This window comes from Epargyreus clarus, unplaced genomic scaffold (genome assembly GCF_041222505.1).
Source record: "Epargyreus clarus isolate Ecla_fem2 unplaced genomic scaffold, WU_Ecla_fem_2.2 ptg000031l, whole genome shotgun sequence".
In the NCBI taxonomy this organism is placed as follows: Eukaryota; Metazoa; Arthropoda; class Insecta; order Lepidoptera; family Hesperiidae; genus Epargyreus; species Epargyreus clarus.
In genome coordinates, this window is record NW_027332236.1 from 2,060,012 (window position 1) to 2,083,140 (window position 23,129).

Sequence of the window (23,129 nt, forward strand, 5' to 3'; positions counted from 1 at the left end):
GTGGCCTTCACCGAAAGACACAAATTGTCGGATCAATTCCAATACCTCAATGCTCAAATTAGCATATACTGAATGAACAGGTGGATTTTCGCGTCACACATACGAATCGGTGTATTATGGTTTATATTTTCCGGTCTGTTATCTATATGTGTTTAAATAAGTTTGTATGTACAATATGTATTCTAATAAAAATCATTTTTATATGAGTAGCAGATAACCATTCTGTTCACCTGATAGTATGCTACTGCTGCCCATGGCCATCTGTAATCAACCCAGGGGGCCTACCACCATCATTTAAAAACCATCGAAGTTCAGGAAAGTTTTATTTCCTCCTTAAAACAGTATAATATTCAGTCATACTCAGTTGAACAAACTTAAACCCTTATTAATTTTTCGCTTATCCATTGTATAAAACCAACCGAAATTGTCATATTTTGCTTAAAAAGTTAAATTTCCTGCATAAAAAGTAAAGTATGATTAAAATAATAATAGATGGTAGTAACCCCCCAGGTAAGATAAAATTCCTACCATAGGTCGGCCATTAATGAGCCACTACCCCTGAGGGTTAGCTGGAGTACCTCGAGAAAATGTCTCAAGTACCGCAATACACAGCAGCGAAACAATAATTGATTGACGTCGAAATAGGTAATTACTTAATTTCGCTTTCAAAAAGAAAAAAAAACGTAGAAAACTTAAAAACCTTGTAAAAAACATTTAAGATAATTTTGAGAAATCAATTACCTACATATACATTGTAGAGTTACTGTTATTTAAGTTCAAGTATCTTCTAGATGATTTTTAGTACATTTTGTGACCTATATCTTACTTTTGTCGAAATGTCATGTAAACATTATAAGCTTAAAGGTATTTGCAGTAATTCTTAAGCAATTCATAAGCATGACGTTATATTGCGTCATCAACCTTGTCTATTTCTATGCACCTTTTATAGCCGTTTTTGATTTGTTTTAATTATGTGTTCTTATGACCAGCATCCCACGCGTGGGCGATATTGTGGGCTATGGCCTACATTTCTGAAGGCGACTGCTGAATGGTCATACCGGTCTGACAGACAAAGGTTTCGAGTTCGATCCCCGGCCAAACAGACGTTTAATTCATGCTGTGTAAACTTTTCTGGGTGTTTATGAAATGAAGTGAAATGTGCGTTAAATTTTAATAATTAAGGCTTAGGTTAGGTTAGGTTAGGTTAGGTTTAGGCATAAACAATCGCGCTAGTAAAGTGCAGATTGCTAGCGTTCATACATTTGACAATTAAGAACTGTTACGTGTAAAATTCCTTGCTGTTTTTCCTTCAACGATATAGCAAGTGATAATTGTATTTGAATAAACAAATAAGTACGAACATTTAAGTGGAAATACAGAGTATAAATAATTATAATTCATTTAATAATTTAATTACAATTAGGTTTTATATTATAACAATAAAAAAAAAAGTGGGTAACGATACTTAATGCTTAAACAATAATAAAAACAAATAACCAGGGCCTCATTCAAAAAAATATAAAACAATTCGCATACCCACGAGCAAAAACTAGTATTGCCACACACTTCGCTACTATTCGCAAAGACCCAAGGTAACACCATGTTCGGTTGATTACATCATAACATAGAACCATCCGATACTGATTAGCGACAGAATACTAAAAGGTCCGAAATAGGTGCTAACACCTACGACACTATAGGATATTGGTAAAGAAGTGGGCGAATACGAGCGGGTTTTGACAGCGGTTTGTTTAAGCTTTTATCTTATACTAGCTGATCCGGCAAACTTTGTACCGCCGCAAAATCTATTTATCAAATATACTTCATATAAAATATAGCCTATGTTACTCGTAGATAATGGAGCTTTCGAATGGTGAAACAGTTTTTAAAATCGGTCCAGTAGTTTTTGAGCCTCTTCATTACAACCAAACAAACAAAAATTCATTACAAACAAAGTTTTCCTCTTTATTATTATAGTCTTAGTGTAGATATAAAATTCTCGTGTCACAGTGTTAGTTAACGTACTCCTCCGAAACGGCTTTTCGGAGATATTTCTAAAGAAATTTCTCGTATTTATTAATCTATTAATGTCTTTTATTATTATTAATAATAATAATAAATTTGTTTCGGCTACCGGAGTTATCCCAAAACAACTATTCCACAGCCGTAAAGCAATAGATCTCCCAAAATTCACTTAACTTGCGTTACAAAAACGGCAAAACTGAATACATGTCAAATAGTCAGAAAATTTCTTCAATTAGACAGTGATAATGACACCTTACATAATATTACACACACCACACCCGACACTATTAACCTGAATTAACACATGGCTGAGCCCGTGTTACTTCATAAAACCTGGTAAATCCAGAGGAAAAAATATATACACAAACATAATAGTAAAACATTGAAAGGATTGGTTATTTATAAATAAGCTGGCAAACTGTAATCGCTGCCTTTTCGACGAACCCTTAGTAACTTGCAAATGTGACATTTGTAGACAAATATTTAGTTAGATCATGTGGAATGTTGTAAAAGAGAAACTGATTGTATGTAATTACATATGGACTGACATCTATTTTGTAACATGGTAAACATATAAAATACCAAACATTATAAGTTTTGTATTAACTTGCTAAATATGGGTCAAATTTAATTATTAAGTTTTTAACTAATACGCCCTAATGTTATTTTAACTGACTTAAAACAAGGAGCACATCTTTTCCTACTGAAGGTGGTAGAACCCTTTGTGGTTCAACTCCGGCGGCACCACCGCCACGCCTATTTCTGCCTTACAACAGCAGTATTAAGCGCTGCTGTGTTCTGGGTTGAAGGGTGTGGTAATGAAGACATACTTTTCCGATGCATTCTATCTTAGACCTCAAGGGTAACGGCGAATTTGGTAGTAATATCTAATCCTAACTGTGTCTGTGATGTGTCTGTTGATGAATTCATCAGTTTTCATTTTTAAAATTAAATAAAATAATTAAATGATAGTAATTTAAACGATGTCATCATTAAAAATAAAAATCGTCATTAAAATAAAATGTAAAATAAAACAACCAAGTATCTTTACTATTTAATGAAATAAATAAATCGCTATTTAAAACTATTTTATAAACATTTAAATATTTTTTTAATTTAAAATAAATCTATTGATTATTTTTGAAACATTAGATATGTGTTTTATATAATAGACAATGGATAATGCAATTATCATTAATAGTAAATAATAATAATAATGATAGAATTAAATAGATATCTGTCCCGCCGTGCTTTTTTGTTTATAAATTATATAATTGATTGATTCTTATGACAATAATAATTAACAAATTATATTCCTTAAATTAAGAACTGAATTTGTTATACTGTCTCCTGTAAGCAAAATTAAAATATCTGTGTTATGCAATAAAACGATAAATAATAGGTATCTATAACGGTATTCCACAAATAACGTTATTGTTATATAACGATATGTTATAATGTTACAATGAAATATAAAAAAAAGATTTAAAATAAATAGGTTTTTTTGAAATTTTGTTAATATTTGAGGAGACAATATAACTAACCCAAACAATAAAGTACACAATAATATTTCACTAAATTAAGAAATTAAATTATTCCTAAAGTAAGTAAATATAAATTAGTTTTTTATTGGATTGAGTCTTGAAGTATTTTACTATCTTTGGCACAATTAGCTCTTACACATTCAAATTGTCAAAATATTGTAACTACTTTTAATATAAGTAATGTTGATTTAAATGTGTCTTTTGTTATTTTAAGTATGCAAACTGTATAGTTGATTAAACATGTATGTAAATAAAATCTTTTAAAAGATTAATTATCGTTATAAATAAAAAATATATTTGAAGCGCTTGATAACTTTTTAATAAAATTGACTACAGAATAAATATTTTGTTTAAAACACGCTACAGTTTTACTAGATAAAGACATAGAAAATATGTTTATACGTAATAATATCTTAAATGAATTTTAAAATATGTCCAATAGTACATGTAGCAGAAATATATAAAAAACATTCGGAATTTTTGAATATATTTAATAAAATACGTAAATATGAAATTCGAATAGGGTTACATTTTAAAGTGGAAGTGTAAAAATTTACAGAATATTTTTTATTTTTTTATTAATTGTGTCAGTTAGACGTATAAATATTTGGTCTCAATTAGAACACAGTGAGCAATGGTGCTATGAATTGTAAATGATTTTAAGAGTGATTGGAGCATAATATGAATTAATAAATAACTGAATATATTCCTTATACTAGCAGCTATTCTAACGACAACCAACATATATTATTATAAAATGCATAATAGGCCTATTTAATCGTTATAACGTTATACTACGATTATATAATATATATTTTTTTATAAATGGATTATTCGTGTATAATAAAATTTTAGATATGATTTCCAAAACACCATAAAGATTCAAAATTATCCGCGTCCTGTTGCGTTTTATTCCTAAAATTAATAATGAATATATTTAATTAAAAATTAAATATTCTAACATCTAATCAGTTAAGTCCTCCGAGAATAACCGTTGTTGTTTTTAAAGAAAAGCTGTTTTTTAGCTTAAATATATTGACTTTGATATGATACTGTTATATTTATATAAGAGATATCATGCGGTTATCCATAAATATTTGTTAATGCTAACGCGATATATATTATATTAAACAGCTAAATATATTTTATATAAAGCATTCACTACATGGAAGACGATAATAAAGATAGTTAACTTTAACATCAAGATCTTAAACGCTAATAATTATTAATTGTAAAACTATAATTAAAACTAAACACAAATATAGCGCAAACTACAAACATACATGAACGCGTCGCGACGCACCCAAAACGAGACGAAAAAAAACGGCAAATATCAAATTATTAATTATAATTAAAACGTAATTAATGGCACGTTTCATTATATTATAAAATTATATTTTTAAATTATATTTAATACGAACATAATATTATTAAGCTACCGATTATATAATGTATAATATAATTATCCTTAATCTATAACAATAATAATAATTGGCACACCGATTATTGTGAAATATTGTGCGTAATTCTTAATATTCTACATTTATAACATATATTCGATATATTGATTAAAAACGAGTAACAGATATTCGTAATATTTTAATAATATCTATCTGTTGCTCTAGTCGTTCCGCTACAAAGCTATGTAGAGTTGCCATTTTGAATGTACCTTTTAACTCCAACCGTGAGTATATTTGCAATTAAACAAATGTATGTTTTTACTTGATTAGCAGATCATTGAATATATTATTATTAATGTCAATTATTACTTAATGTTTCTTCGAGTCATATTGAACACTAAGTACAACACACAATAGTTATATTCTTTGTGTTGTCTTCTTTTCCATACAGGTACTTAAGATAGTTTATTATTAAACCTCGATCAAAAAACCCACGGTAACCCACCCATTTGTACCTTAATTGGCAGTTACTAGTTAATTCGGTCCAAAAATGGCAACTCTCATCCGAACCCGAATCTCAATCTTCCTGCCCTGAGATCCTTATTTTAAGTATTCAGTTAAGCCTTCGTATGCTTCGCTTGTTCCTCCGCCTGCATCTTCGTGCGAAGCGCTGGGACGTCCTCGGGAATTCGGACGATCGTGTGGAATTTCTGGATGAAAAGGGACATTATTGAGACTGCTTTCTATTCTACTATTCTGTCTGCTATAAGTTCGGTAAACGGCGGCTGTATTATTTTAAGGCATTCCACCTTCTTTATAGCGACGCTTATACTTTATATATCAAATAGCGGTACAACCCTTTGTGGTTCGACTCTTGCGGCACCACCGCCACACCTATTTTTGCCCCATAAAAGCAGTGTTAAGAAGCGCTGCTGTGTTCAGGTTTGAAGGATGTGGTAAGGGAGACGTACTTTTCTGAGGCATTCCAGCTTAGTCCTCAGGAGTAGCGGCGCATCTGTGGCCGAACTCGGGTAAGAATCTTAACCTATCTGGGGTTGATTACAGATGTCCATGAGCAGTAGCCGCTTACCATCAGGTGAACTGCATGGTCATCAGCTACTCCTATGTAATAAAAGATGAACCTACCTCCATCCTGGTTCCAGGGGTGACGCGCCACAAGTAGATCATGTACCCGGGGATGCACAGCATGGAGGAGAGGGCGGTGAACCAGCCGAACGCGTGAGACCACCACGGGTACTCGTAGTTCATGTACTTGATCGGCTTCCACTGCACCAGGTTGAAGATGAACACGCTCTGAGGAATAAGAGATCGTTAAAATCTTTGTTTGGTAGTTGGATTTCATATAATCCAAACATATTTACGGCCTACAGAAACTTGCAAATCTTTGGAGGAAGCGAATAATTAAGATGATACAATGATACCGACATGGACTTGGATTATTATCGGGAAATCTAAGTTAGGTTTGCTTGGAAAAGATAATAATCATCTAAAGGCGATTCGAGTAAATAGAGTTATAAAATTTAGTTCGATAGAAGTCTGATATTCAATTCAATTTTATATATTTTGATTAATCTGTTCTTTTACTTTTAATGTAACGATATATTTGGCTTATAAAAATTGCTGCATGCAATATTTACCTACTACTTATTTTGTGGCTACAGAAAATAATAATTTATATAAATATTTCATAAATACTAACTATACAAATAGCAGGCGTGAAGCCAACCCAACAGAACTTCCACCAGATGGTAGGGTAGTAGCCAATCATCTCCTTGATGCCGTCGTAGAAGCGGTTGACCCCGAACGCCCAGGATATGGAGACGCACTCGAAGAAGATCAGGAACAGCAGACAGAAGCCAGATACCGCGTAGGAGTCCAGAATTTGGAAAACGTACATACCACCCTGGTGATGGAAAAGATATTTCATTTGATCATTCATGGCACATTAACCATTATTTTAATAATTGAACTGAGAGCACACACTATACACAGCTATATACTATACACATAAATTATTTTATATATAAGAAGACTAGGATACCACAAGTTCTAAACACGGACCTCCGATATTTCATCTTAGAAATCATACAAAGCAATTAAGAAATGTCTAAATAGATACGATAAACATTTAAAGATAACATAACTGAAAGTTCTCTGAAAATAGTTCTCAAAGACTTAAGAGGGGTTCGAATTCACACTCGTTTAGGGCTAAAAAAATAACGCTTTTCATTCTAATAAGAAATCCCTAAAAATTTTTGGAGAAATGTAACAGGTATATAATATGGTGTATACAATATCTGCTTATACTTACCTCAGAGATACAAGACAATCCAACCAAATACGAAATAATACAAGTAATGGCAATGAAGATCTCTTTCCTTCTCCTCAAGAGTTTGGGCCACTCGTCAATAACAGCGGTGATGAAGCCCTCCATGGTACAAAACTGGCTGTCAAGACCAATAAGCAGCAGCATGAAGAAGAACAGGCAGGACCAGAGTGGAGCGCCTGGGAGCTGGAGAACTGCTGATGGGTAGGCCAAGAAGGCTAGACCGGGACCTGGAATAAATGGTGAATTAGGCATCTATTTTTATTGTCTTGCTGTCGTATTAATCTATTTATTGACTCGATTTGTTTAATAATGACATTTTAATTATACTTAGTGCATAATGATATTATATGGGTGAATGCCAAAAATTGCGTGTAATATAATAATTCTGGAATTAATGAGTATGTCAAGTTAGATAAAAGTAGCTAGAGATGCACTTTCTCCAAACCTCTCGAGTTTTTGAGAGTGACACAACCATAATGATTAGGAGATTAGGCTTATGGTTACCTGACGCGGCCACCTCAGCAACTGGTCTTTGCTGTTCGTGGGCCATGAAGCCGACCACAGAGAAGATAACGAAACCAGCAAACATTGACGTACTAGAGTTTACTGAGCAAACAATCAGAGCATCCCTGAAATTAAATTAAAAAAGTTAAAGAATTATACATAATTGATAGAACTAGCAGTGATACGAGTATCAAAGGAAAGTTTCAATGAAACCACAAAAATAGTTTAAAAAGCATTTGAAGCAAATGAACATAAGCCGCTCAATGATAAGTGATCATAACAGGTATTACGGAAATCCGTGATTCGGGATTAAAGCTCGTCAATTCAATCTTAACTAATTTTCCCCTACCATTGTTCGCAATTTCCAAATTTCATTTAAGTAATCAATGGATTAAGGTTGATTATTACTAAAGGTCACTAGTCGGTTCGCCTCGTATAAGTACCACACACTTCACACCATAACACAGAAGCGTTTAATACTGCTGTTATATGACATATAAACACCATAAGACTCACTTGTAAACGTTATTCGTAAATTTGTTGTAACTTCCCAGAGCTACTAAAGTTCCGAGGCCCAATCCGTACGAGAAGAAGATCTGGGTTACAGCGTCTATCCACACTTCGGACTCTAGCAGTTTCGACATGTTTGGCATCACGTAGAACTTGATACCTTCCATTGCTCCGGGCAAAGTAATTCCTGAGAAAAAATCATAAATTTAAACTATCACATTTATTTATTTGCAAATTTGAACTAGCTACTAAGAAATAAAGGATAGGCATATAAACACGAGGATTTAAATATTTATATTTTTTTACCTATAATTGCAACTGTCAAATTATGTTTTTGTATAAATTAATAAATTAAGGATTTAATACTTTTCAGCAATAACATGAGATGACTAACTTATCCACTTCCTATAAAAATAATGAAGAAGAAAAAATATTTAAAAAATCGATAAATGAAAAACAAAATAAAGATATAAAATTACTTTAGTATACAATTTAATTGAAAAAGAATTTTAATGTTTTTTGCTTATATGCTTTTTGAAAAACTATCAGCCATTGATTAAATTGATGAGTAACAACTTTGCTAAAGCACATAGCACTTACTATTTTCATTTTATTTTCAAATCAACTCATACATTATACATTGCACAAAAAACATAAACTGAGAATAAATAAATTGATACTCCAAAAGTTACCTCTGATCAAGAGCACAGTCAACAGGAAGTAAGGAAACAGCGCAGTGAAGTACACGACCTTGCCAGTCCACCTGACTCCCTTCCAGATGCAGAAGTAGCAGAGAACCCACACGAGAAGCAGCGTTCCAGCGAGCTCCCAGCGGATGTTGCCGATGTGTTCAATGCCACTCGAGATTTGGAGGGCGCGGCGTCTGATGAAGATTAATGTGTTTAAGACCTTCTCGTCAACAACCAAATACAGGCTCATTGCTGGGCACGGCTCCCTCGCAGAATGAGAGAACTTAATAGTCTACCGCGCTGGTCAATTGCGAATTGGTAGACTTCAAACACCTTTAAGAACAGTTTTTATACTTCATGTTTTCCTTCACCGTTAAAGTGAGTACTAATTTCTGATATGGACATAATCCTCCTCTTTCTCCTCACATCGAGGGGTTTGAGGTCACCCCGTGAGGTCGATTGAAACCGACTGTCAATCACTATCACTGCAATCAATCTATTGCTTTAACTTCTAATCAATCATGTTAACCCATCACTATCAAAAAGTTGTAAACATTCTAACGATTTCTCGTCAATCAAACTGGAAGATATTAAGGTTGTTAATTATACTTGTCTCCAATATTATTTGGGTCAACTCTTAAGTCGGGGTTAGGAATATATAGGTACCTACCATCTGTGTTGAGGTACTTGTTTAAGAGATAGTTTTCGAATTAAGTAGTGTTAAAATACATAAACGTGTTTTAGTTGGAAATACTTTTGTTGGAAAGTTGAAAAGTTTAAAATATACTCCATCATACTGATCTAACGTGGATTGGTGAAGAAAACATAAGTATGAACTACATAATTTCATACAAGAAATTGTGAACTTACACAAAATCGATTTAAACCCAAAAACATGTTCTCAAAACTTCGTAGCTAATCTGTTCAACCAATATTAACATGATTGATGGAAAACTTTCCCATACTTGAAGGGCCTCATGCATAAAGATGAGGTTATTTTGGGAATTTCTTGGGTCACTGCTCGCATGAAAGCTCCGACCATGTTATAACATCCCTCTGATTAAAATTTAATTAAGATCAAAGCACAATAATAAAGAATCCGTTTAACTTTTAATAAATATTTTAATTAGATAATTTTTAATATTTTAAATCTTCATATCTATCATGTACCCGGGGATTCCTCTTATACATATAATAACGAAACCCGAACCAGGAAAAAAGAAAGTCCGGAACATCAGCAGAAAGGTGGCAAGTGACACGTATACTCAAATAGCCTATATGTCTTCTCCTGGCAATTGTGATGAGCAAAATTTTGAGCAAATAAATAATTGTCATTAATGAACTAGTATTGAATCAGTAGAAAAACTATTTAGACTTGGACAAAGACAGATTGCGATTACTGACGACCAAGCTTCAATAACTGGAAAGGTTCTTAGAGAACACTTTTCAACTCACTAAACAGAAGAAATTGCTTCCAAGGTACTTACTCCCAGAATTCCTTAACCGGGTCAGAGAGCACAGCCTTGCTGATGTTCTTTCCGTTGAGAGTACAGAAGGTGGACATGTCGACAGGCGAGGACCAGCAGGACAGGTTCCTCCGGTCGTAAGGGTTCACGCAAGTGTCGGTGTTCCAGTAGTTATCGCAGCTGCGCCAGGGTACCTCTGTTGAGTATATTTTTAATAAATTTGTGGACTATTCTAAATTTAAAGACTTCGTTAAAAAGCCATGTCTCGTTTTAAATAGGAGCCCGTGCCGATATTAATCGTAGGGCCAATTCATCGTCAACCCTTTTCTGCCTCATTACTGGGCACATATTTTATGAAAGAGTGGGAGGGATTTAGACCATAGTACATCGCGCTGGCTAAGTGCGTATAATGCTTCCATTCAAAAAGAAGCTTCTTCAAAGCGCCGTACAGCTCTTTCAGGTCACAATAATATTGGATTGACAAGATAAAGAAAATATTTTCATTGAAATAAACAATACCTGATCGCATGGACATGAAGAAGTAGAAGATAGCCCACGCCAAGATGACGATGTAGTAGACATTCATCCAGCAAGACATCACGGCTGCCGCATAGCCAATACCTGGACAAAAACAATTAATAAAATATTGACAATAATTAACGAATTAGTAATTTTATACAGTGAGAGATTCACAAAAAACAATTAGTTTCAAACTATTTTAAATATAATCTAATCTAAATCTAATTATAGAAAGTACACTTTTATTGTAGAAAATAAGAAAATAAATAAAGATACATCCGATTATGGTTTATCCAACCACACAAAAAATAGTAATGTAACCGTATTTTTTTTTAAATCTTCTAAGATTATTAAGATACGGTGCAAACTCATCTTTTTGACAGTCAACCACATTAAAACAAATGAGTTCACGCAAAATAAAGACCTTAACTGAAAGTACATTGAAAGGGTCGGACGTTTCAGTATAATTACGGCTTTTGTGATGGAGACATTTGTCTACTGTCTCCGTGTCCTGAATGTCTCGAACCTATTGTTGAATGTCCCCAAAAATATCTTTAACCATGCGAGGTTGGATTTCACTTGTTTTGATCCTTTGTAATTTTTTAACCCCTTTTAGTGAGATGAAATGGTTTTACAAAATTTAAAGTACGGAGATACTTTTATCAAAATTAAAAAGTATGTAGATTTTACTATGTTGTTATTAATTTGATTTTAGGTCTATATATTTACTAATACTTATACAAAATGTAAGAAATTACTTAAAGTAAAATGGATATGTGGATTAGGTTTAGAATATTTCTTGTCTACAATTTTATAAAAAGCCATTTAAGTTAAAATAATGTTAATGTAAGAATCCTAAATAGCCACATTTTTATAATTAAAAGAGTCACTCCATGATAGAACCTACAGAGCCTAGAATTACTACGATTCTAGAACTATCGGAAAGAGTTTGCGAAAATCTTTTAGGATTAAAAATATGTTATATTATGAGTACATAAAGAACGATTGATAGAAATAGAAATAAAATTACAGTGCAAATAAATACATTAATTTAAATACCTTTGAAAATCGGAGCAATCTTGAAGACACCAAGCCCGCCAATCGTGAGCATCTGTCCCATAGCGAGTTCCATGAAGAACATCGGAATACCAGCAAGGAAGAGGGTGAGGAAGTAAGGTATGAGGAAGGCGCCACCGCCATTTTTGTAGCAGAGGTAGGGGAAACGCCACACGTTGCCGAGGCCTATGGCCAAACCTATGACGGATAGGATGAAGTCGAGTTTGCTAGCCCAAGAACCCCGCTCGGGCAGGTCGGATTTCGTTGCCACATCGCTGCAAAAATGTTTTTATTTAATCGGTAACATTTATAATCTTTTAATAAGTATTTTAAGTATAAAAAGTATGTATAAAACTTAATTTTTAACAGCAGTTACATCAGATATATCATTTTAAAAGTTTTTCTTTCAGAAAGACTTTTCAAAGACGTAATATGAGAGCTGAAATTGGGGTCTGAATTAAAGGCTTTATTAGAGAGGTAAATGCCGTAGGTTATTATTGGATAAGTTACGAGTAGTTCAAAGCTACCTAATATACTAACATTATTGTTTATGTATGATAGTGTATATTTTTATTTCTTGCATCTGAAGGAAGGTGGTACATATCTACTGCATGGCTAAAAATATATACTGTCATACATATTGGTAGCAGATTGTTGCGAAGTAGTTTTGATTGTAACGTTTGTGTCAACTCCAAAAGTAAAACTTCTTTTTACTTTTTATTAATCTTATACTAGCTATTATTATGTAAATAAGTATTAGAATTACATTAAGCGCTTTTATAAGTTTTTTAAACACTAACCTTGGCTTATTACTTCCCTGAACGGTAAGTTCGATGTCGTCAACGTGTGCATCGTTTTTTGTGTCCATTGCGTTATCTTTATCTATTCTTTCTTTTGTTCTTTCTTTATCTATCAATCTGTTCTCTTCTTCGTTCTCGGTTTCTCCTTGCGTTATGTTAGTGGTCAAGGAAACTGTATCAACATTTTGATAGAATACACCGACTAGATATAAAACTGCTTCTACTTCTATTTTATATCTGAAACAATATATTCACATTATTAAAATATGTTTTAGTAAAATAAGGTTTTTCTTGTCTTTTTGATGACGTAGGAGATGATGAAGGGATGAAATCTAGAAGACGAACAGAAGCTTTTTTATTCGAAGTAAGGGCCGTATTTGGAGGTTCGGAAGCTTTTGGGCAGAGAAGGAACAGAGGCTGATTCCTTTCCGAATAACAGGATATTTTTTCCAGCACTTTTTCAAAAGTTGAGTGGATACAATTAAAACTATTTAAGAAGAGAGAGTAGTAAGTATCAATTAAGTGCAAATGTCGGTAAAAATTAAATAAAGTATAAATAATAATGAAACAAGTCTATCAAAATAATACGTAAAAGTTGCTATCCTGTCCAATTTGGATATTATTTAAACCCTCCGGATCCGACCCTGTACGAAGTTATGCTTTTGTGATCACTACATAAGAGAAGTCTAACATTTAAGGTGGTAAAATCCTTTGTGATTTTATTCAACTTTTAATAACTTTCATGCTTAAGTATAAAAAGATGTATTTCCTTAAGGTAAGAAATATTTTCTTCTATGTAGTATGATAAGTATATTCATGCCAGACCTCTTAGCGAGTATAATGCCGGGTTCGCCATTGTCTTGCCTTATTTCATACATGCCTACACGAACAATGGATTATGCTTATATGTGGACAGAATTGTTTTTCTTCTTAAGTCTTGAATAAGTAAATATGGAACTTTTTCTATAATACTGAAGTATCAAACGAGCATGCAGTCCGCCTGAGTAAGTACTGGCGCCAATGGACATCTGTAATCAACCCCAGATAAGAGAATATTGCTACCTGAGGTTGGGTTAGTTGCTATCGCTGAGGACTAGTGGAATGCCTCGGAAAAGTATGTCTCCCTTACCACACCCTTCAAACCAGAACACAGCAGCGCCTAACACTGCTGTTATGAGGCAGAAATAGGTGTGGTGGTGGTGCCGCCGGATTTGAACCTCAAAGTGTTCTACCACCTTCGAATATTAACTGGCTGACCATATACCATAACCATATATCAATAAATTCAAATAAAAATACTAAATTAAGATGTAATATTACAAAACATCATAATTTAATATCAACATGTTGCATATCTCGCGAATACAACTCAATATCGGTAGAGTTCGTTCACATTTTCAGTATAAAATCAATTTCAGAGCTACAGAGAGACGTAATAGCGAACGAGCGTGTCTGAAATATCTATACAGTAGCATTACCATGAGTTGGCATAGAAACGCCACTATAGAAATGGTAAATAGAAAACTATTGTCATTTTGCTAGTGAATAACATAACTACTATCGTTACGGTATTTCTTGACAACGTCTGTCAAATTAATGACTCATGGGACCGAATTTGTATGGCAATAGATCATAATGACATTCGCTAGCGATTTGATTTCGATAGGTTTTTTACGTATCGAGTTACGTCACTACGGATTTTAGTTCTACGAGTAACCACCAGAGGCGCTGTACAATTTTTCATACATTTATTTTACGCAGTCGCTAGCGAGTAATACTTTTGTAAACTCATGGTAGTCCTACAGTATACAGCCTTTATAGGTACCTTCTGAAATGTATTCACATTCATATTTTTACTGACTGTTTTAACAAATAAACATTTTATTTGCATAAGGTTAAAAATGGGAAATAATGGTGACATACGAAATATAGCTAAGGCATTATAATCATCATCAACACATTACTGTCCCACTGCTGGGTACGTGTCTCCTCTCAGAATGAGAAGGATTATGCCATAGTCCACCGCGCTGGCCAAGTGCGTATTGGTAGACATCACATACCTTTCAATTTTTTTTATAAATCTCTTAGGTGTGCAGGTTTACTCACGATGTTTTCCTTCGTCGTTTGAGCATGTTATAAACAATTTCTAATATGCAAAAAATTTTGCAAATCAGAGGTGCGTGCCTTTCAACCGCTGACCCCTCGAGAGGGGCCGAGGTTCTTAACCATTAGGCTATCACTTTAGGTGAGTACATTAATGTAACTAGAGACTTATTAAAAACCAAAAACCCGACGAAAAAATGGCTTATGTCACTCCCTCAATTTAGACTAAACCAACGACACACAATATATTAAAATCCGTCAACCTACCCAACTTAGTCCTCGGAGGTAGCAATGCATCTGTTGTCAACCTTAGTTAAGAGTCTAATCTTATCGGAGTTTAATTACAGATTTCAGAGGATTCCGTTCTACCTAATTTCGAATTGTTTTTTTATTTTTTGTCTTCTAAGAGCCGTTGAAATAAATGCATTGTGAAAATGTCAACTGTAACAGTTTCAACTATAACAATCTGTAACGGACCCCCATTTATTATCAAGTGTTGTTTATTTCCAGCATTTGTTGTTATACCTTTCATCATTATTCATATTCTGTGAACATTTCTACTTTCTTTCTATTATGGTTTCAGAGATAGAGCCTTATAGTGGAGACTTAGTAATAGGGTTCCATATTTTCCCTTTGAATGATATATAACATATACGATTTGATGATATCACTCAGGTAAGAGATATATATGACGAGACATGATTGATGACACATATGATTGGTTTATGCTTCGTGTTAGTAGTAAATAGAATAACTGCCTGTAATTGAACTATTTGACAGGCAAATTGGACTCTTCTAGGTATAATAAAATGGATGACAGCAAGCTACTCTAATGTTTGTATGAGTCAGTTATAGGGTGAGAACTTTTAAGCCACCGGAATACCTCAAACAACATTTGTCACATATTATTATGATGTGAGGATATTATAAATTGTCCAAGAAATTTGCAATCTTTTAGTGACAATGTGGTTGACACGCCCTCTCAATCGAGGGGTCCCAGGTTCAAATCCCAGGCCAGTTCTTCTGATCTTTCAAAGTTAAGTGCGTATTAGAAATTAATTATCACTTACTTTAACGGTAGAAGAAAATATCGTGAGGTAAACCTAATATCGGAAAATCTTAAAAAAAAATATTTTTCAAAAGCTTTCTCATTCTGAGAGGAGACCCATTCCCAGCAGTGGGACAGTAATGGGTTAATGATGATGATGATTACGTTACTTAGGAAACGCCTGTTCAAAATTACAAGCTTAAAAGCTCTATCTGTTGGTCAGTTAATGTTAGAGTTTAATTAAATATCTAAAAATATTGTGCAAGAAAATAAACGTCAGACCATTGTAAATACTCGTAAACGTTAGAACGTTGTTTTACAAAATATCCTATACAAAATATTCTCCGTTAAACAGATACCTAAGTAACTAAAGGTAGATGCTGCAATCGTGTCATGAAACTCGCAGATAGAGGGTCATTTCATAAAATATTATCTCTCGTCCTATCCAAGATTAACCTCAAAGTGAACCCTTTAAAAACATAAAACATAAAAGCATTTATTTCCAAATATATGCATGAAGGTAAAGTGAGAAACCTGCTGTTATATAAAAATATTATATTATATACTATTGTACATCCCGTTGTTATATAAAGAATTCTGCTTTGAGACCGGTCACGCAAAACATTTAGTTTTAATATAAATAAAATATTTTGCAAAAAATATATTATCTTTTCACTTTATTAATATTCATTTACTTATTAAATTTTTGTCCTGGTGATGAGCGGGGCACCCAGTAATACGGGCTACCAACCCAGTACAGGGGCCCTTGCGCCTTGTTTTGTATATAATTGTACTTAATCAATAAAAACATTTTTTTATTTTTTTTATTTACTAAACAAACTCAGACTCGTTTATTCATCATGACTGTACTTAAGTTTGTATATAGGAAGTAATATTTCTGTAGCGTAATTAAAATATTCATAGACATACAAATTATAACTGAGCAAGGACCAAAAACCAAAACTAAATTGTACAAATAATTTATGTGTTACAGCGACGCGAGCTACTCGTATTTCATCCGACGCTAAAAAATATGTGTTACATCGGCGCTTAATTCCGTCCCACACTAAAAATACGTACTAATTTGTTTTCCTAAACGCGTCAACATAAGTATAACTTCAAAAAAGTAAAAAAGGCAGAGATAACTGAACTGTTATCAAAAATGTTACGTTTGAGAAAACTTTTACATAGCTTAAAAGTTTGCAGCGCTTTCATTTTGTAGTCAAATATTTTTGAGTTCGTAGTCACTAAAGCGTAAATTATTTTGCATTATTATGCAGACGTAGAATAAAGGTTGAGAAAACTGGTATAAAGGAATGTTCTTTATAAGTTTGATAAATTCCAATTCATGATGAAAAATATTAAAACAGTCAGTGCTTCCAAAACCTCAAACAGATCTTTGAAACTATTTAGAACAATTTTAAAAATAGAAATTTAAGTTAAATTCGAAACCTTCAAATATTATTCAGAGAATTTATTATGAACTTATGAAACAAATTAAATAATTTAACTCCGACTTAAATCCCAGGAAAGGGAACGCAGTCCTACCTAGTCAAACTATCATTTTGAAAACTTATTTTTCAAAGATCTCTTCTTTCAGCGATAAATCAAGTGATATTTATTTCTAATACGCACATAACTTTGATAAATCAGAGAAGCCTGGGGTTTCAACCTCGGACCCTTCAACTGAGTGTCCAAGTTTTAACTACTAACGATCAATGCTATTTTATCAAAAGGGAATAGTTTAACTTTTTCCGAGGTCTTCAATTTCAATTTTTACTAAGGAGATGAATTCCCGATCAACTCACGTAGAGACGTGAGACGTTATCTACTAAATCTAAGTAGCATTGTAGCGTATGTTATAACCTAAGCTCCCCGTGTTAATAAGTTGGAGATAGTGATAAATGAATGATAACTAGTCGAAATTATTAATAATTAACCTATCTGATACTTACCAAACCTATCTTTACCTACCAAATAATGGAATTTGACAATGAAGTACCTAATTGTCAAACGTCGATATTTAGCAGGCAAAAAAATAACTTAATAACGTCGTAACACTAAAAATAGAAAAGTAGATACTTCTTCAAAATATCAATCTGCCATTTCATATGCACATTAATTTAATTTATTTATAAAAAATAGTTATTTAAATATTTACCACTTTACTTTCAGATTATCTAAGGCATGCGTAAACCGATTTTGATAGCGCTTTCACGCAAATGGAGGTAAATTTACAGGAAGATACAATTATGTAGATTTTTTTTCTCCTAAAAATATCTATGGTTTACGGAGTAGTAAGGGGGTACTGCGAAAGCTTTTTAAGCCTATAATTTTACTGTCCAACTTACTTCCATTCAATGTTATAAGCTCAATTATTCACCAGGACATACCTGAATTAATTATCTCTTGCGTAAACGGTATAAGAAAACATAATGAGGATCCCGCACGCCTGAGAGTTCTAGGACAAAACGTTCTCAAGGGTGTGTGAAGTCTAACAAGCCGCACTTGGCCAGTTTCGTGACTACCCTAAATCCCACTCATTCTGAAATCCGTGCCCAGCAGCGGGACAGTAAGGGCTTGACGGTAACGTTGACATACCCATTTAATTGTGCATTTTTGACAAGTTATACGTCTGCTGTTTTAACTAAAACGGCTGAACCGATTTTGATAATACTTTGACGCAAAAATACAAAATTTTACGGGGATTTATATAGCCTACATTGAAATAAAAAATATCTGTATAAACTACTTAAATTTTATAGAAATCGTGCACAGAATTTCACACCGACGCTCGTACGAAAAACCTTCGTTAAATACACGAAAATACCACAAACAACATAAAACACTTACTAGAAAAACAATACCAGCATCACACCACTGCAAAACAAATACAACCACATTGCACACACAACCAAACAATAGTGCGCGTATCCGAACTACAACGAAACGTCAAACGTCAAAAACAAAATGGCGGAGCTGACAGGCGCGTGTTCTCCTGCCACATGCTTCGATACGAATGTCGTGTTCATATGTAACATGGTATCCACTACAGGATGGTATACATGTGAACAACGCAACTGTCAACCGTTGAAAGAATTTATGAGCGTAGCTATTCCACAATTTGGACCCTCCGGAAGCCGTTGGGGTCCTGCGTATTGTCGGCTGACATTGCGCCTGTTTCATTAGTTCAATCATTCGGTGTGTCCCCCTTGATACCGCGTACCTTTTAGCACTTGATGATCTAGTTGATCTGTATGGTACGCAGGGATATGTTACAGATTGGTGCTGTATCTTGTTTGTTAGAGATGTATTTTGTAAAGGAAAATCCCGTCAAAGTACTGACTACCCGCGTGGAAGGAATATCGATCTAACTTGTAGAGTTCGAGATGTATCCCTGTAGTCGAACATTTTAATTTTTGAACTGAGTTTAAGGTTTTGTATAGGACTAGAATAGCAAATGGGCTTGTAAGTGCCCACAGCCGACTTTTTTTTTAATATTGGAGTAGCAGACGAGCATGCAGTCCACCTGATGGTAAGTGGCTACTGCCGCCCATGGACACCTGTAATCAACCCCCGATAGTATTAGATACTCCTACCTGAGGTCGGCCACAGATGCGCCGCTACCCCTGAGGACTAAGCTGGAACGCCTCGGAAAAGTCTGTCTCCCTTACCACACCCTTCAAACTGGAACACAGCAGTGCCTAACACTGCTGTTATTAGGTAGAAATCGGTGTGGCGGTGGTGCCGCCGGAGTCGAACCACAAAGGGTTCTACCACCTTCAAACCGCCTATAGACATCTGCGACCAATTTTAAATAGGTCTACCTGAAGCTCTATCTCAGGTCGGTTATAGATGCGTTGTCACTCCGGAAGACAAGGTGGTCGCCTCATATGTAAGTTAGCTGGCATTTACAAACTGTTTGAAACCAATAATATAATCAGTAACCATAATACGCAAGTCAATTTCGATAAAAGACGTTACTCGTAATAAAATAATATAGACCTCAGTTTTATACCTGGATAGAGCCTTCTATTAGATTAGGAATACAAATAAAGGCACTCAACTACTATTAAAAGGACATGAGGAGGAAAAGTACCATGCCAATAAAAAACAAGTTTTTCTGAAATATAAGTAATTATGTGGAAAGATTCAAGGTGTTGTCAGTATGAAGCAAGGTTAAAGATTTGTAAGAAAATCTTCACAGTATCCTCTCTATTAATTTGCACAGAATCCTTCTAGAAAAGCTTCTAAGTCATGGCTTGTCTAAGATTATGCCATTAATTACAGCCTCCTCGGTGCAATAGATCATTTTAAAGGAAGCCAATTAATTCTCATCATCAACCCATTACTGTCCCACTGCTGGGCACGGGTCTCCTCTCAGAATGAGAAGGATTAGGCCATAGTCCACCGCACTATATATATATATATATATATATATTTTTTTTTATAAATCTCTCAGGTACGCAGGTTTCCTCACGATGTTTTACTTCACCGTTTAAGCAAGTGATAATTAATTTCTAATACGCATATAAATTTGAAAATCAGAGGTGCGTGCCTGGGATTTGAACCTCGGACCCCTCGATCGAGAGGCCGCGTTTCTTAACCACTAGGCTATCACTGGTTTACAATTAATTCTGCCGCGCCACAAAGTTCAATAATGCCGTCCATTTTCGTATCATGCATACGTCATCATACTAAAATTTCGATATAGGTTGGTAAATAAATGAACTTAGAGCCTTTGCGATTTTTATACTGCAGGCTATTACTTTATATATATATATATATATATCGGACGGCGAAGTGTCACACTATTTTTGAGAAGTTTTTGGAGAACTCCCAGGCATGTTGGCTTCCTCACGATGTTTTCCTTGTCCGTTATAGCAAGAGACAATATATTTACTATGAAAAACCTGAGTTGCGTGCATCAGATTCTAATCTTGAAATTAAATTGAAAAATCCGAGTTTAAGCAAGGCTTTCACTGTTTTGAGCACCATAGGGGAGGAAATCAGAGTTTTAATGATTCTGATATAATTTTCTGAAACTCTATCGACCTCTGGAGCAAATCTCAAAACGGGATCAATATTTTCTGCAAAACTACACGTTTATTTCTAAAAATCCCCTGTTGTAGGTTGTCCGTCTACCTATTTTAAAGTTCTCTATAAAAATATCACTTATCATCTCAGCTTTCATGTTACAAATAATGTAATGTGTTTCAATTATGCTAAGTAGTCAAGCGTAACCTTTGTAAGTAATATCTTCTTTGTTTTTTTTTTAATCCTGACTAATATTATAAATCCGAAAGTAACTCTGTCTGTCTGTCTGTCTGTCTGTCTGTCTGGTTGTCTCTTCTTCACGCTTAAACCACTGAACCGATTTTAATGAAATTTTGTACAAAGATAGTTTGAGACCCGAGAAAAGACATAGGATAGTTTTTATCCCGGAAACCCCACGGGAACTAGGGATGGCGATCTAAGATCGATTAATCGGAGAATCGATCTTTTGGATCCAAAACATCGATTATTTTAATGAATATTAGTGAGTGTTGAATCGTAAACTATACATTTGATCAAGTATTTGCATGGATGATGCATTTAATGATCTTTAGCAAAGTTGAAGCTTCGAATTTACAGTTTTATGTATTTTAGTATGTTATATTATTTTCTTTTAAACGCGGGCGAAGCCGCGGGCATAAACTAGTAATTTATAAATTGCCTTAGACCCTTACATTTTTCCAAATTCCCCTGGGACAGCGTGGTCAACATAATGCAAACCAATCATAAAAACATTACACCTAGTAGCAAAAATTAAATAAGAAAATTCTAATTTAAGATACCATAATAAGATTGCGATTGCAACGAGCCTGAAATTTAATTCTGGAAATGTCAGATCCAATTTGAACACTTTAGCAGATTTTTTGTAATGTTATTTGAGGTTTAAATTTTAATTTGAATGACAACTTGTGTTATGTTCATATTAAGTTTATGTAATAATTAAGAACGTACCTATTATTATTTAAAATAACTGTAATAACGCATTATTGCATATGAATTAATAATCGGTGAGTTTATAAGTTTACTTTAATTTACAAGTTTAACTTAACAAGGGAAACGAAAAAAGATCTAAAGCTCTGAAATATCTTTAGAACTTTACAGAATTTATCTTTAAACTTTAATGAATACTTTATCACATAGAGCCAAAATGAAGGTAAATTGCGTATTTTTTTCTGTCTAAAACACAATATTTTTTCCTTTTATCTGTCCACGGGATAATCCTAGAGACTACTCAACCAAAAACAACCCACTTAAACGTAAATACAAACATGTTTGCCACCAAAACAAATAAAAAACCAAACATAGTGCAGCAAGAAGCAGTGCGTGAGAGCTCTAAGTCGAAATAAAAACGCAGTGTTAATCTATCTTAACGTAACAACAAAAAAAGTGTAACTCACATTTCCCGCCCAAATTTCTAGCAGCAACGAACGCGACGGCTAAGGGTGAGATCTGAGAGGAGACAAAGGATCATTTTGGGGGAATGCTGGGGAATGGTCAACGCGCATGCGCCAAGGTTCCTTCATCCTGAGACCCTTACGATTAATTCACGATTTGATTTGAGTGTAATTATTCCCTTTTCGTGTAGTTAATATGCGAATAAATATTTCATTATTTCTTTCTAAATAATACAGAATTTCCGGGATGTTTTTATTTCCTAATAATACCTTTTAAAACGACTTTTTGGAGATGTTTATAGTTGCAAACGAGTATGTATTCTATGGATGGTAAGTGGCTACTGTCGCCCATGGACATCTGAAATGAAATGAAATGAAATATATTTATTTGTATAGGCCAACGGCGGCACTTACAAATTGTCAGTTACAATATTTTCTTAAACTACTACCGGATCGGAACGCGACCTCTCCATCAACCAGACAAGACCACCTTCCCACTTGACCGACCACAGATGCGCCGCTACCATTGAGGACCAAGTTGGAACACCTCGGGAAAGTATGTCTCCCTTACAGTAGTGCCGCCGAAATTGAACCACAGTGGGTTCTACCACCTTTAAATATAATTATTTGGTACAATGATGGTATTACCAAAATCTTTTAAAATTA

The 23,129-nt window shown here is 34.0% G+C and overlaps 1 protein-coding gene across 2 annotated transcripts; it reads right to left on the reverse strand.

The window, feature by feature from the left end:
- Positions 1-5,456: 5,456 nt before the first annotated feature.
- On the reverse strand, positions 5,457-22,498 carry Gat (sodium- and chloride-dependent GABA transporter). 2 transcript variants are annotated; one of them, XM_073089937.1, is made up of 12 exons: positions 22,467-22,498; positions 12,864-13,100; positions 12,067-12,338; positions 11,008-11,109; positions 10,510-10,684; positions 9,026-9,216; positions 8,340-8,520; positions 7,824-7,948; positions 7,302-7,546; positions 6,690-6,893; positions 6,116-6,283; positions 5,457-5,679 (listed from the first exon to the last, which is right to left on the reverse strand). In XM_073089937.1, the coding sequence occupies exons 2-12, from the start codon at positions 12,929-12,931 to the stop codon at positions 5,587-5,589; spliced, it is 1,824 nt and encodes a 607-aa protein (XP_072946038.1). In that variant the 5' UTR covers positions 12,932-13,100; positions 22,467-22,498; the 3' UTR covers positions 5,457-5,586. The 2 variants fall into 2 exon arrangements, with proteins under 2 accessions (XP_072946038.1, XP_072946037.1); XM_073089936.1 differs by lacking the exon at positions 22,467-22,498 and adding an exon at positions 18,868-19,105.
- Positions 22,499-23,129: the final 631 nt, after the last annotated feature.

Excerpts from the sequence above, each read along its gene's own strand:
- Gat (XM_073089937.1), bottom strand. The coding sequence starts at position 12,931 with ATGGACACAAAAAACGATGCACACGTTGACGACATCGAACTTACCGTT. Across the intron at positions 7,547-7,823 it reads TGCTGAGGTGGCCGCGTCAG|GTCCCGGTCTAGCCTTCTTG; the intron begins GTAACCATAAGC and ends CATTTATTCCAG. Across the intron at positions 5,680-6,115 it reads CCCCTGGAACCAGGATGGAG|AAATTCCACACGATCGTCCG; the intron begins GTAGGTTCATCT and ends CTTTTCATCCAG.